This window comes from Saccopteryx bilineata, chromosome 1 (genome assembly GCF_036850765.1).
Source record: "Saccopteryx bilineata isolate mSacBil1 chromosome 1, mSacBil1_pri_phased_curated, whole genome shotgun sequence".
Taxonomy (NCBI): domain Eukaryota; kingdom Metazoa; phylum Chordata; class Mammalia; order Chiroptera; family Emballonuridae; genus Saccopteryx; species Saccopteryx bilineata.
Genome location: NC_089490.1, coordinates 286587356 through 286605073, shown reverse-complemented (window position 1 = coordinate 286605073; position 17718 = coordinate 286587356). Strand labels below are relative to the sequence as shown.

Sequence of the window (17718 nt, the reverse complement as noted above, 5' to 3'; positions counted from 1 at the left end):
TTGTGGGAGACACTTAAAAAAGAAAAAGGACAATTAAAAAGACTTAATTTCAGAGTAATATAAAAATAACTTCAAGAACCTCAGCAGTAAAGGCAAACGACTGCAGCTCAGTGGCTCCACCAATATTTCAAGAACAGAAACATTATCACCATCATAAAACAAAGCAAAGCATTTGAAAAGCTAAAGAACCCATGTTAACATCATTTGATCATCAAGTTAGAAGACCATGATCACCTCCTCAGCTACTTTCATATTCTGGGAGCACAATCAATTAAAGGATACTTCATTAATATGCAGAGCATACTTCAGATTAACCTGTCATAGAAAACTGCCTCCTGAGTCTTCAAATCCTGCATTTCCGTTGGGCTATTCTTTTATTTAGGCTTTGGATTGACCTACCCAGGACTATTTGTTTTCCTGAATCTAATTGCAAATCTAAAGGTAATATTGAAATGTCTATTTTTCTTTTTCGGCCCCCAGAATGACTGCCTCAAATTGTCTGTCCTACACTGCTTCTGTTTAACTCACAATACAAATAGCTTATCATTCTTCCAGTCTATTGTCTTATAATAAAGCAAGAGTGAAAAATTAAATAGAAGACAGTTCAGTTACCATAGAGAGCAAGGATAAAGATTTGCTGGCTGGTGATTTTTAAGCTTGTTTTTACACAGATTAAAAGGCATCCAGAAGAGACAGATCCAAGTTTACTTTTAAGGGGCCTTGAAATTACAGGCTCATTCTCCTGAAACTTCATAAGGCCCACGATTAGGCTCTTAGGGGCCTAGCGGCAACAGAAGCTTTATTAGTCATTTAAAAAAATAATATTAATAAAAGAAAAGCAACACATCCTAGTTTTCTCTCTCAGATGCTTCTCGAATATACTTGCAGAAGGAAAAACCAAAAATAAAAATAGGTGAGTGATTCTGCAATTGGGCTTCTTGACTATTTTCCCTGATCCATAGAAAAGAAAGGAGATAGCACCTTGCAATATATCACTTTATAGACAACTGGGCTTCTGCAGTGTCAGTTGGAATCTGATGCCCCATATCTCGGGGTTGCTTTTAGCACCAATGGTAGGTCTGGCAATGGTGGTAAAATAAGAATGGTTAATCTGGAGATGAAGAAGGGCTTCCTGTAGCAGCTGAAAGGTACCATCTGGCATGATTTTGAAAACTTGTAGTATTTTTAGTGTGGGAATTTCTCCAAGCTCAAGTAAAGTTTCAGGTATTATATCATAGCACCGACTGAGTGACAGATGTTGGAGGTAGTTGAGTTGGTAAAATTCTGGAAAGCAGTCATGATTGATCATGATATTATCACTTAAGTCTAGGTTGACAAGATTGGGGCATCTTCCAATTAAGGTAGAGACATCTGATCTCTACAGATTTTTCCAGTAGCCACTAAGATTCAGCTGGGTGACAGTATCTGACACATGGGTGACAGCCACCTGCACATGCTTTTCAGTGAAGTCGAAGCACCAGGAGAGGTTCAGTTTATCCAGCATGGAAAGCTACTCAGCAAAGTCTCCAGGGCAGATTCGGAAAATCCAGAACACCCAGAAAGGTTTAGTTGCACTAAATTTGAGTTCTGCAAGAGATTGTTGACAACGGGATCTGAAAGCTGTAGGCCTTCCAGGCTGAGATTCTGCAACTTGGAGCACAGAGACATAATGTCCTGGAGGGTCGACACATCGATGACTGAGTTCAACAGGTCCTTGTGCTGCACACGGAACAGGCTGAAGTGTTTAACTAATGGTTGGTCCACAAATGGTCATAGCAGGAGAAGGCAACCACTCCTCGAGACAACAGCCGCCCAGTCGCATCCGGGTGCAGGTTTTTACCTGTGTGGTCTAAGGCCTGTCACAGAGACTCGTCAAACGCCAGGTGATAACACGCTGGAGACTCTGAGGAGTTCCGGGAGACAGAGTCAGGAGAAGATGCCCAAGAGCAGCTCGTCGGGAAGCGAGTCCCAGGAAACACCTGGAAAACTCTCCTGATTTAGCTTAGGTCTGCAGATGATCACAAAGTCCTTGTCATTGCCTTTGCTCTTCAGCCATTTCCGTGTGGGGCTCTGCGGCTGGCCCAGGTTGGAGAGCAGTTTCTGAGGGATGTTCTCACTGTCCACCTCCTCCTCTCCAGCGCGGAGACCCCCATACCTGTCAGCAACTCAGAAGCCTTGCTAGAATCCCATCCCCAAGTGAAGCTGGTAGTAGCGTTGCTAGTCTGGTCGGGAATATCATGGAGGTGTTTCCGGTACATATAGCATCCACCGATTCCTGTATTTTAAATGCGTGCATTGATTGCAGACTCTCCAGCCTCCTGGATTCTCGCTCTGGTGCGCGACGGCCCAAGGCAGGAGGCTTCGGCCCCCAGCAGCGAGACCCGCCAACTCTAGCAACGTTCCACCCCTGTCATAGGCTCCAAGGCTCCCTGCTTGATTTCTGCGGCTCCTCAGGAGATATCCATTTTTACTAAATATTTTATTTTTTACTATTTGCTACTACTTCAAATGGGAAATGATTTAGTACATATCTACTAAGTAAAAAAGCATAGTAAATTATAACATCCAGAATTTTATAGGCGGTAATAAAAATGCCTTAGAGACACCTCAATAAGCAATACTGAACTGTAATTTAATCCTAATCATAAACAACTATTGCAATGAGCACTAGTTAGGACTTTATGGCCATATTGCAAGACTGTGTTTAGAAAACTGCACATTCGTGTACTAATCACTTGGTTTAAGTGCTTGTTAAATATTATTGGAGACTCTTCCATGTACAATTGTTTGTAAGTCTGTAAGTTGTTTTTTTTTTTTATAATTTTATTTTTTTAATGGGGTGACATCAATAAATCAGGATACATATATTCAAAGATAACAAGTCCAGGTTATCTTGTCGTTCAATTATGTTGCATACCCACCACCCAAAGTCAGATTGTCCTCCGTCACCCTCTATCTTGTTCTCTCTGTGCCCCTCCCCCTCCCCCTTTCCCTCCCCCATTCCCCCCTCCCCCCCGTAACCACCACACTCTTATCAATGTCTCTTAGTTTCACTATTATGTCCCACCTACGTATGGAATAATACAGTTCCTGTTTTTTTCTGATTTACTTATTTCGCTTCGTATCATGTTATCAAGATCCCACCATTTTGCTGTAAATGTTCCGATGTCATCTATGGCTGAGTAGTATTCCATAGTGTATATGTGCCACATCTTCTTTATCCAGTCATCTATTGATGGGCTTTTTGGTTGTTAAGTCTGTAAGTTTTAACCTCAACATCAGCCATGCTATCAAAGTCTTTTCTAGCATATTTTTTTTTGGAAATACATTTGATTCTTATTTTTTTTCAGACAAAATTTGTGAACAGCATTGCACACTAGAACAGTTTTAGGTTCACAGTACATTTGAGAGGAAGGTACAGAGATTTTTCATATACTTCTGCCCCATTGTATGCTTAGTACCCTCTACTATCAACACCCCCCACCAGAGGATAGATACATTTACTATAATTTATAAATATATCATGATCACCTAAAACCTATAGTTTAACTTAGTCTTAACTCTTGGTATTTTATGAGTTTGGACAAATGTATATGACGTGTATTCATCATTAGAGTACCATGCAGGGTATTTTCACTGCACTTAATATTCTCAGGGCTCTGTCTCTTCATCTCTCTCCATCCCAACCTCTATCCCATATATTGCTTCCATACTTTTGCCTTTTCTAAAAAATTATATAGTTGAAAACATACAGTATGTAGCCTTTTCAAATAGAACTTTCTTTTCACTTAGTTACTTACATTTAAAATTCCTCCGGTCTTTTCATGGCTTCATAGCTCAATTCTTTTTGCACTCAATAATATTTCCTTGTCTGTCTTTACCACAGTTTATTCACTTACCTACTGAAGAACATCTTGTTAGCTTCCAAGTTTTAGCAATGATGAATAAAGTTGCAATAAACACTCATGTACAGGCTTTTGTGTGAAAAGAAGTTTCAAACTCCTCTGTATCAAGCAGTTAATTTGCAACATCATATTTTAAGAGTATATGTAATTTGTAAGCAACTGAGAGTCTTCTAAAGTGGCTGTTTCATTTTTTACTCCCAGTAGCAATGAATGAGAGTTTCAGTTGCTCCGCATTTTTGCCAGCATTTGGTATTGTCACTTTTGTTGACAACAGGAGACTCCAATAAGAGCCAATCTAAAAAGTATATAGTGGTATCTTGTTTTAATTTGCATGCCCCTAATGCATATATATATCTTTATTATATGTGGCTTAAGTGTCTGTTTGTCGCTGATAGCTTATTGGTTGCTTGTGTAACTGTACTAGCCAATGGGGTGAAGTTGCCACAGCTGAACACAAACTGAGTGGGTCAGGGGGAAGGTGAACATTTGTTTGCATTGGTAATCATCTGCTTTTGAAAAAAATTAAGGCTGAACGCAAATTGAGCGTGTCAGGGGGAAGGTGAACATTTGTTTGCATTGGCAATCATCTGTTTTACATAAAAACTACGTCTTAATGTAATCTATTTTAAGAATGCCTCCTAGAAAATACAGCACTGAAGAGGAGAGAAAAGGAGCCAAAGCTGCACAAAAACAGCTTTCTCTACAAAAAGAAACCACTGAGCAGAGAAAGACAAGGCTTGCTTCAGTCACAGAGCAAATGCGTCTTTCTCGGCAAAATGAGACTGATGAGCATAGAGAAACAAGGCTTGCCTCAGATGCAAGACAAAAAAGCCTGTCTCGACAAAATGAGTCCCTTGAACAAAGGCAGGAGAGAAATGCAAAAAAAAAACGACAGAATAATGCTGACCGAAACACAAAAAGGATTAAAACAGTTTCAAATGGAGAAATTTTAATTTTTGAGCATTCTTCTGGTGACATGAATATTATATGTGAACACTGTCAGTCCTTAAACTTCAAGTTAGAAACTAATCGATTTGACTGTGGCAAGAAAAGATTTTTTCAATGTTGCAAGTACGGAAACATTGTAGTTCCACTAATTGAGAATTATCCACCACTCTTGAATAAATTATTGACTAATCAGCATCCAAATAGCAAACAGTACATGGATAGCATTCAATCCATTAATAGTTCGTTTGCTTTTGTGTCCATGGGAAACAAACCAATTGACTTACCTGAACCAGGACTTTATTGCTTTCGACTTCATGGTCAAGTTTACCAAACAGGGTTGCTGTTTCAATTGAGACGTAGACAATTTCCTGTAAATATTGCCTTGCTATGACCATCAATAAGTCTCAGGGCCAAACGCTTAAACGTGTTGGCATTTTTTTACCTGAGCCTGCATTTGGACACAGTCAACTTTATGTTGCCTGTTCAAGAGTTCGTGAAAGAACGGACGTAAAATTAAAAATAATTGATGGTCCTCTGCAAGGCGAGCTTAAAAATGATGGAAAGATCTACACAAGAAATATTGTGTACAAAGAGATCTTTGACATGTGAATTAACATTTTATTATTTAAATCACCTTTATTTATTGAGCTAGCGGTGGCTCTTAAGAAATGTACCACTGGCCTGACCTGTGGTGGTGCAGTGGATAAGGCGTCGACCTGGAAATGCTGAGGTCGCCGGTTCAAAACCCTGGGCTTGCCTGGTCAGGGCACACATGGGAGTTGATGCTTCCAGCTCCTCCCCACCTTCTCTCTCTGTCTCTCTCCTCTCTCTCTCCCTCTCTCTCTTCCTTTCTCTCTCCTCTCTAAAATGAATAAATAAAATAAAATTAAAAAAAAAAAAAAAAAAGAAATGTACCACCAGCGGTTTCCTTCATTGCACTCTACTTTAAGCAATTAAGCAAGTAGAAGGGGGAAACCCCATGGGGCACTAAGCAAAGGGGCATCCTCGCCGCTTGCCCTGGGTAAGTCAGTTTGAATGAGCAGACACCTTTGCACAAATCATTTTAATTACAATTTATAATATCTAGAACAGCGGTCATTTTGTATGACCACTGGGCTTTCTAGTATATTTTTCATATGTTTATTTGCCATCTATATATTTTCTTTGGTCAAACCCACCATAAAGAGCATTCTCTTTTATTCAGTGTTGTATCAATTTAAATATCAATCTTATTTAAAAAAGACTCTCACAGAAACACAGACTAATGTTTCACCAAATATCTGGCACTTTCTCCATAGAAACTGGTTATGACCCAAATTCAGGTTTTATCAAGCCTCATGGGTGATTCTCATGCATGCTAAAGTTTAAGAACTATGAACCTCTGTGATAATAATATAAATTAAGTCTAAGTAACATTTCTGGTCGCAATTTGACTTATATCATAGCTCTAGTATTACTAATTTTGTGGGCATGCATACACACAACCAGACATGTTCTGAATGCCTGAGAACTAAAATCTACAAAGGACTTTTGTGGCTTTTGATGATAAGACTTGGCCCTCTCTTTCCTTAGGTTAAGTTTCTGAAAAGTGTATGTCCCATTTTAGTCTCAGATCCTCAAACAGACCCTGCAGTTTCAGTACTTCTGTAACCTTTGTGTCTCGGTGCCCTCTCCTCATTCCGTCTGCTCTACCGGCAGCTCTTCCCTTTGAAGGGCGATTTCAGATCTCACAACACCTATAAAATGTTTCTCAACTTCTCAGGCAAACTTTACTACTCCTTCCTTTATATCCTCTAACTATATGCATGCCTTATATATTGCTCTTAGCACTTATTAGTCTTAAATATTACCTATTACATTATATTGTGATATTTTCCATCTCTACCAGATTGTGATCATCTTAAGTCTAGAAATCAGGTCTATTTTATCTCTGGTGAATCCTAGAATTCCAAAATATTTAGGAATTTTTCTGAAACATAGAGCTTGGTTAAGAAAATTTTGTTACATACACGAATATTCCATGCCCCTTATCGCTCTATCTTAATTGCCCAACAAATTTATCACTTACTACACAATTCAAGATCACCAAGCTATGCATTTCCCATTTCCTTAAAATATCCTATTTCTTCGTGTTCTGTCTGCTGACTATGTGAACTTATTCCACTTGATCGATACACCACAATAAGACTGTATTATTCATTGCTTGCATGACATTTGTGCTACCAAAGAAGCCAAAGTCCAGGGATGGTGTTATTCATACATCTGATGAGTCTGAAAGATGCTGCTGTCACCAGAGCTCACGAATAAAACAACAGTAACAGCTAATGTTGTTAAATTGATATGAACATTTGCCTCAGCTCTGTTTCACCTTTTCTTTATTTGTTGAATCTTGCTTTTGTGTATGTGTGTTTGTGTGTATATTCCAATTCTCAGGCAAACATATTCAAATATTAGGATCCACAAATTTCAAATTTAGTCTTATTATTAACTTCTGATGATGAAAATTAAATTTAGATTTTTATGAACTCATTCCTTGTTGCCTTTTAAAGTAAGGTTAATTTTTGTTAGCAGCTATCAAACCCTATTACTATTATCTAACAGCACCAAACCCTATTACTGAGAGTAAGTGGTTTTAAGTCCCTTTCGCTTCTGTACATTATTTTGCATTGTCAGTGTGCTAGTTTTGTTATATGAAATTTCTTTTCCACAAATTTGTTTATATTAGTCGTTTTCCTTAGGAGACAGAGCACGCTCATTGTCACTTTTTTCTTAGCACACAAAGAAATTAGTATTGCCTTAAGCATGATCAAAAGTAATAAAATAAAATGCTTTTCTGACATGTTTGTTTATACTAGTATGTGTCAGTGTATTAGTTACCTGTTTTCATGTGCCAGATTACTAAAAAAAAGTTCCAAACTAGTTCAATTTGTTCTAAGATAAAAGAAATATATTGGCCTATGTACCTGTAAAATTCTTATGCAAATTAAGATTTAGCCTTACTTTGATCAGGTCTATCTCCATTTCTCTGTGACATTTTCTTTTCTGCATTTTTAAAATCTCATTCTTTGCTTTAGTGTTGCTATATTATAGTAACAAGCAACAAACACTATGTTAACTCATATTAACAAGACGAATGCCACCTTAAATTGGTGTAAACTCATTCATAACCAAGGTGAGATAAACTGTCACTTTGAATAACCATTAAATGCGTTGCTCCAAATAGGTCACTTTTTAAGTTCCCATTTACTGTCTTTCAAAAATGTATTTAATATATGAAATATGCCTATAATTGGATTATTATTGTGGCATAAGTTATATCTTTATCTGCATTGGCTCAAGACCATTAAGGCCTATAACTTATCTTCACTTGCCTTCAGTTACATTCAAACTTCTTGGGTTCTACACATGGGGAGAAATTTGCTGAGACAGTTACAATGTCTACTACATTCTATTTTCTATTGTAATTTTTATAATATGTTGATACATTTCAGGGCTTACTAATTGCAATGTGCCAATCTCATTATATAATTCTGGAAGAATTAGAAAAAATATATATACATTCAAAGAAAAAAGCTTGAATAACTGAAGTGATTATATACAACACTATTAATATTCATTTAAAAATTTTCCTCTCTCTTCAATTTTTTAATACATCTTTCAATTTCCTTACATGCAACAAATAACCTTGCTTCTCTAATGACTTCTACAATAAGAAAAATCAGAAAAGGGTTTCCACAGTTTTCTGCTATCACATATCCCCACTACGTGCTTTATTCCACACAAATCTGCTTTTTCTCAGGTTATGCCGAGTAAATTCTCCATGCCATGTTTATGACAACTTCTCTATATGTGCCTGAAACCTGTCTCTTCGTGCTCACTCAGAGACATTTCATTGTCAATTATTTTTCCTCTTTTCTGTGCCTTTATTTCTCTATGTTTGATATATAATCCTTAATTCCTCTCTGAAAATAAAATTAACTCCCGCAAACAAAAACTGAAAACCTACCTTGTTCTAGTGTTTCTATCCTAATACAATTCTATTATCATGATCACTTTACCAGAAACTCCTTAGAGGAGTTGCTTATGCAGTCATGCACAGCTTAATGATGGGATAAATTCCGGGATATTTTTCCGTAAGCAATTTTGTCTCTGTGTGAACATCATAGAGTGCACTTACACAAATGTGGATGGCGTAATCTACACTTAGGCTATGTGGTATAACCCAGTGGTCCCCAGCCTTTTTTAAGCCACGGACCGGTTTAATGTCAGAAAATATTTTCACGGACCAGCCTTTAGGATGAGACGAATAAATGTATCATGTGACCGAGACAAGCATCAAGAATGAATCTTCGACGGATGTAACAGAGGGAATCTGGTTATTTTTTAAAAATAAAACATCGTTCAGACTTAAATATAAATAAAATGGAAATAATATAAGTTATTTATTCTTTCTCTGCGGACCGGTACCAGTTCGCGGCCCCAGGGTTAGGGACCACTGGTATAACCCATTGCTTTACAGGAGAGGAAGAATAGAATTTTTCTCTACACTTCTAGGTTCTTCACTGAGACATTCCTGTAATAAAAGATTAATAGGGGGAAAACAAACAGATGTTTATAAACATGTATGCCTCCTGTATATATGGAAGAGACCCAAGAAAACTGAGTAACTCACCAAAATGGCTGAAGCCACCACCTTAAACCATTTTTAGCTGAAGACAAAAGATGCTGGGGGTGGTGAAAGTCAGTTTGGGAGTTTACCAGGAAAGGCACAGTAAAGGAGGGTATGGTTGTTATGCAGATATTAGTAGGTGTCTTTTGCAATGAAAAGAGTTTCTAGAGATAAGGGCATCCTCCCCCACCCCTCCTCTTGGTATAACCAGGGAGATCCTCTTACAAATGGAGATGACTTTACAAGTAAAAAAGGCTTTAACAAAACTTAATGTCTACTTGTTTTCAGGTCTTCACCTATGTCTACTGTTTCTTAAAATTTACCTACTGCAAAAGAATAATGTAATGCCAAATAGACATACTTTCAGATAGAAAATTCTGTTCTGCCACAACCCCTCAGCTACAAATCTGTTCAGTATTTTAATGTACTGAATAGCATAGGCTATTGTGACACAGTGCTGAGTATTTGTGTACTACATTGCACCACATTAGGGCAGCTATGTAGTCACTAGACAATAGGACTTTTTCAGTTCCATAATGACCTTATGTAACCACGATCATATATGCAGTTTCTCTTTGACCAAAGTGTTGTCCTACAGCATCTGAATGTATTCACAGTCTGCAATATTATCATGCTTGTTGGGCAGATAAAATGTATTATGCTCACTTTGTTAAAGAGGCCGTTGCCCAGGTGATATTAATGTGTGTTGAGAATCATTGTAGCCTGAGGCTTGGTTTTGGGATTAAGCCTTTCCCACCCTTTTTGCTGTGGGGCGGTACAATCCAATCATGCCTCAGAGAAGTGACTTTGTATTAGGGACTTCCCTACTTTGTATATTGAATTAGAGGTTGTGAAGCTACAATATAAAATGGGGGCAGAACAGAGTTTGTGCTCTTGGTTCCTGAGATTATCAGTAGAGGAGAGAGCAGAGAGGCGAGCGGAAGGAGGCCACGTGGAGGAGGCCAGGAAAAGCAGCCAAGATGGTGGAGTGCTGAGTGAGATGCCAGTTTTTGCAGAGTTTGTATCTGGGATAAGGAAGGAGATGGGGAACTGAGGAGAATAAGGCTGGTGAGCTAGAAACCTTTGATTCTAGGAAACTCGGATAAGTCAGTGGCTTTGTGAGCACTGAATGTGACTGGGTTTTGGAGCCCAGTGTGTATGTTTTTACTTGCCCGCCGGGTGCAAGCTAGAATTAAAGACTATGGCCCACCAGTTTGTGGCTCTGCTGTTTCTTTACTGACTGTCCGAATCCAATGCGAACCTGCATAGGCCGGGCTGCTGTGATAGTGGTCCTGGCCCTGGATACTGGCTTTACAATGCTCTTTAAAATTCACTCTAAAAATATTCTTCTTTTCATTGCTTCACCAAAATCACTTTGTTTCTCCATATTACAAACTCTAAAATAAAACTTTCATTCCACCATTTGCACAAGAAAGCAGCAATACTTGGCAAAATAGAGAACTCCTTCAAGAAAGAATTTCATTCTTAGTCTTAAGGACACAATACTCTCTAAATACTCTTTCTTCCTCACTAGTTCTTCAATCTCAGTGTGCTGGTTCATATACTCCATCTCCCCACTCACTGAATTGTGGGACTTCCTGATTTTCAGACCTGAGACCTGTCTGGAGTAATTACCCAAGTAATCTCATCAATCTGATAGATTTCTGTAACATTTATATATAGATAACTCTCAACTTTAAATGATTTTTTTCCTTGAATTCCATATTAGCCACTCTAATATCTCCTCCTGGAGGTTTCAAGCTCAGAATGCTCCAAGTAAATCTCTTCCCCCAAATCCAATTTTTATCTAAATCTGCTCCTCCAGAAGTCTAATCTATCTTAGTAATGATGGCTATAGTCTTCCAATTACTCATGTAAATCACTCAGGGTCATAACCAGCTCCACTCTCATGCTCTACATCCAATTATTCAGAAACTTCTGTCAGCTATCCTTTAAAAAATATTTATAAATTAACCCCTTTGTGTAATTTCTATTACTTCAACCCTTGTTCAAACAATCATCACCTCCATTGGAGTATTTGCTGTAGCTTCTTAAATAGTCTTTTAGAATTAACCCTCACCTCCTTTAACCTATTACTCAGGAAACTGCCAGATGCTCCCTTTAAGTCATAAGTAATGCTAATGTAGTTTTCTTTTAAGTAAGAGAAAATACTCGCAAATAACTTAAGGTTACAAAACATGACACTCGTAGCAGGTGAACCATGGTATACACGTATACACCTGCCAAACTAAGAGTAAAGGTAAGAAATATCTTGTTTTAGCTTTAGTTCTTATATATGAATCTGAGCACATTTAAAAAAATTAGAGAAAGATGAAAGCAGAGGGGAGAGGGAAAAAAATATCAGTTTTATTGTTCCACTTATTTCTCCATTCACTGGTTGATTCTCGTATATGCCCTGACTGGGGATTGAACTCACAACCTTGGCACATTAAGATGACTAACTGAGATACCTAACCATGGCAAATCTGAGCACATTTTAGAGATTTTTAAATGAATATAATCTGTTCTGACTCTTGTTTTGTTTTCATTATATTTATTTTCCCACTTTAATTCTGTGTTCATAAAGGTTATTGATTTATATCTTATTAATTATTATTGTATTATCAGTAAATTCCTTACATTATTTTATTAAGAAATGATACATGATATGTAAGGATACTGAAGCTGAAGTAAAATAGGGAATCTGTCTATCTTCCCTCCTTTCAACTTGGAAAAAAAAGTTAAAAATCATCTCTTGATCAATCCTACTTTCCCCACTAATCTGTAATGGCATTCTTACTGTATACTGAACTTCCATGTATAATGGAGGAGGGGAGGAGTGGGGAAGCAGATGGGCACTTCTCCTTTGTGCCCTGACTGGGAATCAAACCCGGGACATCCACACACTGGGTCAATGCTCTACCACTGAGCAAACTGGCCAGGACTTATTGTTTTCAGTATCTTCTGTATATGTTTTTATACCTCTTTTTCCTAATATGCCTGGTTTTTGCCTTTTCACGTCCTTCTTTGATAAATTAATAAATTTGCATAGATTTTATGGTTTTTTTCTACTAGCACTTTTATTATTATTATTATTTTTTATAGACACAGAGAGAGAGAGTCAGAGAAAGGGATAGATAGGGACAGACAGATGGGAATGGAGAGAGATGAGAAGCATCAATTATCAGTTTTTCGTTGTGACACCTTAGTTGTTCATTGATTGCTTTCTCACATGTGCCTTGACTGGGGGGCTACAACAGACCTAGTGACCCCTTACTCAAGCCAGCGACCTTGGGCCCAAGCTAGTGAGCTTTGCTCAAACCAGATGAGCCTGCGCTCAAGCTGGCTACCTCAGGCTTTCAAACCTGGGTCCTCCACATCCCAATCCGACACTTTATCCACTGTGTCACCACCTGGTCAGGCTCTACTAGCACTTTTAAAATATATTAGTCTGTTATTTTAATTTTGGATTTTTTTTCAGGTAATGACAGAAACATTAGCAATAAAAAAGATATTTAAGTTTCCTATGATGAAATCTGCATTTATGGCATTTACATGTAAAATAAACCAAGCATTAGCATTTTTTCTCTATCTCAGAATTAATAAACTTACTGAAAAATGGGTAGACTGTGGTTAAGACATTTTAAAGTATTAACTATAATATTTTGATATCTACCAGAATTCTCTGTGAATCCATGCTAGGTTCTGTTTAAAATTATTCTTTATTTTCCCCAAGTATAATTGACATCACACACTGCATGTGTTCTTCCATAAGAAGGAAATGATCTTTTGTGTAAAGAACATTGCCTTCTACAAGTGTTAGAGTTGAAACCTTGAACTTTTTAAGGATTGTATGATTTTTTTTTTTTACCAGCTGCTGTGCTTTTCTTAGATCAATGAGAAAACTGATTGTTCATCCCTTAGACTGTGACAGTATGTAATGAATTCTGACAACTTTCTCCCACTCCAATTCTGAATAACATGTAATTTCCTTGATATGACAAAAATTTCATTTTAGCATTCATGTCATGCCTTGGTGTTCATTTTTCATTTTCCTGTAAGTTAATGAGTTTAGCAAAGAGTGCCATCATAAAGTTGTCTGTTGCCAAGAGTCCTGCTGCAGCATATGGAGCTAGTGACAAGCTACAATATTAAGGAGATTTGTTTTAAACCAAGCCTCTAAGGTATGTAGAGAAACACTAAATATGTCCCTGTGTGTTTTGCAGACAATCCTGGTTTGCTGAGCCATGTCACAGTGGGTATTAAAGTTCTGGATGTCAATGACAATCCACCCGAACTTGCCAGGGAATATGATATTGTTGTCTGTGAAAATTCTAAGCCTGGTCAGGTAAGCCAATTTTTTCTCTTCCTCTCATTTGAATGGGACAAAAAAAAGCTCTACTGCTATTATTGTTTTCTTTTCAATTTTTATTGAATTTGTTGGTTAATAAAAGTATATGTTTCAGCTGTATAATTCTATAATACATCATCTGTATATCGTCTTGTGTGTTCACCACCCCAAGTTTTAGGTATGCTCCTCAAAATATCATAATGTCATCTTTGTACTCAGCAAAAATAATTTCATAAATCTTTATTTTAAGTACCGAATAAATTTTTTTGAGAATCATGGAAGATAAATTTTCTCCAGATCTCAATTCTAATTCAAAAAATAACTCATTCATGTGGGCATTCATTGTACTAATAAAATTATATTGAATGCTTTGTGTGTAGCCCTATAGTAAATGAGGAATCAGTGAACTTTCCTATACTAAGGAAGCTTGAGACTAGATTGGGAATCATAGACTGGTTTATCTATTTTGGAGGGTCTGATGGAATGACATTTATAACCCGTATGGTACTGGCACAGAGGTGATTAGGTTTTAACGTTGTGGGCAGTGTGTATGTAATAAGGAGGTGGGAGAGCAACAAAGGAGAGAAGACTTTGAAAATGGGACATGAGGCTGTGTGCATCGTGGTACCTAGTTGAAGGAAAATGACAGTTTGAAGGAATGCTAGGGAGGCTGAGACTCATAAATCAAGTGGAAGCTTGGATGGGAAAGGACACTTATTTCTCTTTTCTGCTGTACAAAACATTGCTTGGACTCAGCAGCTCAAACATTTATTATCTCATAGTTTCTATATGGCAGATATGCGCTCATAGCTTATGTGAGTGTTTACAGAGCTCTCCCAAGACTATAATCAAGCCAGGGTTGTGTGGTTTACCTGGGGCTTTGAGACCTCTTTCAAGCTTACAGGGTTGTTGGAAACATTTAATTACTTTTAGCTGTAGATTCAAGAGCCTCAGGATTTTCCTCAGCACTTCAAGGTTTCCCACTTATATAGTATTCTTCTATTTTATTCATGTAACTGTTACTGTTTTCAGAAAGTGGTTGCTAGACGTAGCATCCTGAAGTTTAATATATTTTGAATGTTATATGATGACATCTTTTTATCCTTTAAAGACAGTATTCATATTTAGTATCATTGCTGACTTTTAATCATGTATAATTTTAGTTGTCACTATAAGATAATTGGATTCTTTATGTTGCTCAGCATTTATTTACAAATTGTTCACCAAAGTGAAGTTAGATTTGTCATTTAGGAGCCAAAACCTTCAATTTTAAAATATAGTTTATTGTACTTGTATTTAAGCTATTTATTGCCAGTGTGTGGGCAATTGTACAATTAACCTTAATTACAGGGGAAAATTGCCTATTATTTAATTTTGCAGTCTTTGGCTTATTTAACCTTATTTTTGTAGCATTTCTGGAAAAATGTAATTTGATGCAGAGTTGGAATGAAGACCTCTACTTAAACAATGATTTATGAAATAGGTTTTGTGAAGTGTAGTTTCATTGCTCAGCTATATGTCACCTGCTTTTAGAATTACAAACATTTCTTTTATTTTGGATGCTGTGCATAGATATAGAGCAGGGGTTCTCAACCTCTGGGTCACGACCCCGGCGGGGGTCGGATGACCAAAACACAGGGGTCGCCTAAAGCCATCAGAAAATACATATAATAAAATATATGTATACATATATATTTTATTATACATATAATATATACATATAAATATATATTTTAAAATACATATAATAAAATATGTATTTTCCGATGGCTTTAGGCGACCCCTGTGTTTTGGTCGTCGGACCCCCGCCGGCGTCGTGACCCAGAGGTTGAGAATCGCTGATATAGAGCCACATGTGGCTGTGGCAAAGAGAATGATCTTTTCTGAAAGCAGAAATTTAAACCACATAATACAGAGATCAGGATGATTCAGGTATAAATATATTTCTCTCAGTTAATATATTCTCTTTCTTTTTCTTTTAAGTTTTCTTTTTATTTTTATGAAGTGTGAAACAGGGAGGCAGACAGACAGACTCCCGCAAGTGCCCCAATTGGGATCCACACTGCAATCCCCCTATTCTGCAATACTGTCCCTTTCTGGGGCAGTTCCTCTGTTGCTTGGCAACTGAGCTGTGTAACATCTGAGGCAAGGCCATGGAGCCATACTAGCACCCAGGCCAACTTGCTCAAACCAGCCATGGCTGCAGAAGGGAATGAGAAAGAAAGAGAGAGAAAGAGAGGGAGAGAGAGAAGGAATACGGGGTGAAGTGGAGAAGCAGATGGTCACTTCTTCTGTATGCCCTAACCGGGAACCAAACCTGGGACATCCACATGCTGACGCACTACCACTGAGCAAACTGGCCAGGGCCTATTCTCTTTTTCTAAAAAAAAAAAAAAAAAAAAAAAAAAAAATATATATATATATATATATATATATATATATTTTAAGTACCAGAATGAAATATTTATATTCATTAAATATTCATTATATTCATTTATATTCATTAAAATATATATATATATAAATATATATATATTTTAAGTACCAGAATGAAATATTTTTTAAAAAGCAAAGTCATACATGGATGAAATTTGAAATAGATTCCCAAAGTAAAGTAAATTTAAAATAATTGATCTATACCTACACTTAGAAATTTTAAAAATAAACCCTGGCCTTTTGGCTCAGCGGTAGAGCGTCGGCCTGGTGTGCAGGGGACCCGGGTTCGATTCTCGGCCAGGGCACATAGGAGAAACGCCCATTTGCTTCTCCATCCCCCCCCCCCCTTCCTCTCTGTCTCTCTCTTCCCCTCCCGCAGCCAAGGCTCCATTGGAGCAAAAATGGCCCGGGCGCTGGGGATGGCTCCTTGGCCTCTGCCCCAGGCGCTAGAGTGGCTCTGGTCGCAGCAGAGCGACACCCCGGAGGGGCAGAGCATCGCCCCCTGGTGGGTAGAACGTCGCCCCTGGTGGGCGTGCCGGGTGTATCCCGGCCGGGCGCATGCGGGATTCTGTCGGACTGTCTCTCCCCGTTTCCGGCTTCAGAAAAAAAAAAAAAAAAAGAAATTTTAAAAATAAATGATGGATTGCTTTTATCTTATTTATATTGACTTATCCCTGTGAGTGTGTATATGTGTGTGTGCATGCTTTCCCTGACAAAATATATAAAGGAAATTATTTGATTGCCTAACACAAACCTCTGCTGCATCACATCTTATAACTAACAGCACAACTTTGCATGAAAAAAAAAATACTTTAAATCAGTAAATATTTTACAGTGTCAAGGATCAAGCTCATTCAAGTAGTAAAAGTTGGTATTATTAGTAAATATATTTATGATCCCATTTTTATTATATTTTAAAGCAAATTTTTTCATTAATTTAAAGAAGATGCAATGCATTTCATGGAATGCTCTTTCTTTTGATTGAATGTATTGGAGTGACACTGTTTAAAAATTTTTACAGATTTCAGGTGCCCAATTTTATAACACATCTCTGTAAACAATAAATGAAAATCCTATTTCCTTATGAAAGAGAAAAGGTGATTAGTAAAACAAGCAAGTGGAAATGTCTCATTTTATTTCCCCAAATATCTGAGTTTTGGATAAAAACAGACCAACATTCTAGGTTTTTGGAATCCTTTCACAGAAATATTATGGAAAAGTATAAATGTAGACACATGACTAACAATTCTATAGAGTTCAAGATAAATAGTTGACTCTGATACAAAAGTCATGGTAATCAACTTATCATTTGCTATGTAGACAAGACCAAGAACTCTGACAAAGACATATTTGCCATAAGTGTGTTATTTGATAAATTTGGATTTGAAATTACCTTTGTAAAAATAAAA

The 17718-nt window shown here is 37.3% G+C and overlaps 1 protein-coding gene and 1 pseudogene across 4 annotated transcripts in view; one reads left to right on the top strand and one right to left on the bottom strand.

Moving 5' to 3' along the window:
- The window catches only part of CDH18 (cadherin 18), a 713946-nt gene that overhangs the window by 666293 nt on the left and 29935 nt on the right, over window positions 1-17718 (top strand). For all 4 annotated transcript variants that reach the window (XM_066244055.1, XM_066244046.1, XM_066244072.1 and 1 more), the window contains one exon: window positions 13749-13870. In XM_066244055.1, the coding sequence (XP_066100152.1) occupies window positions 13749-13870 (122 nt within the window). The remainder of the gene's footprint in view (window positions 1-13748; window positions 13871-17718) is intronic.
- On the bottom strand, window positions 998-2296 carry LOC136313556 (S-phase kinase-associated protein 2 pseudogene; annotated as a pseudogene).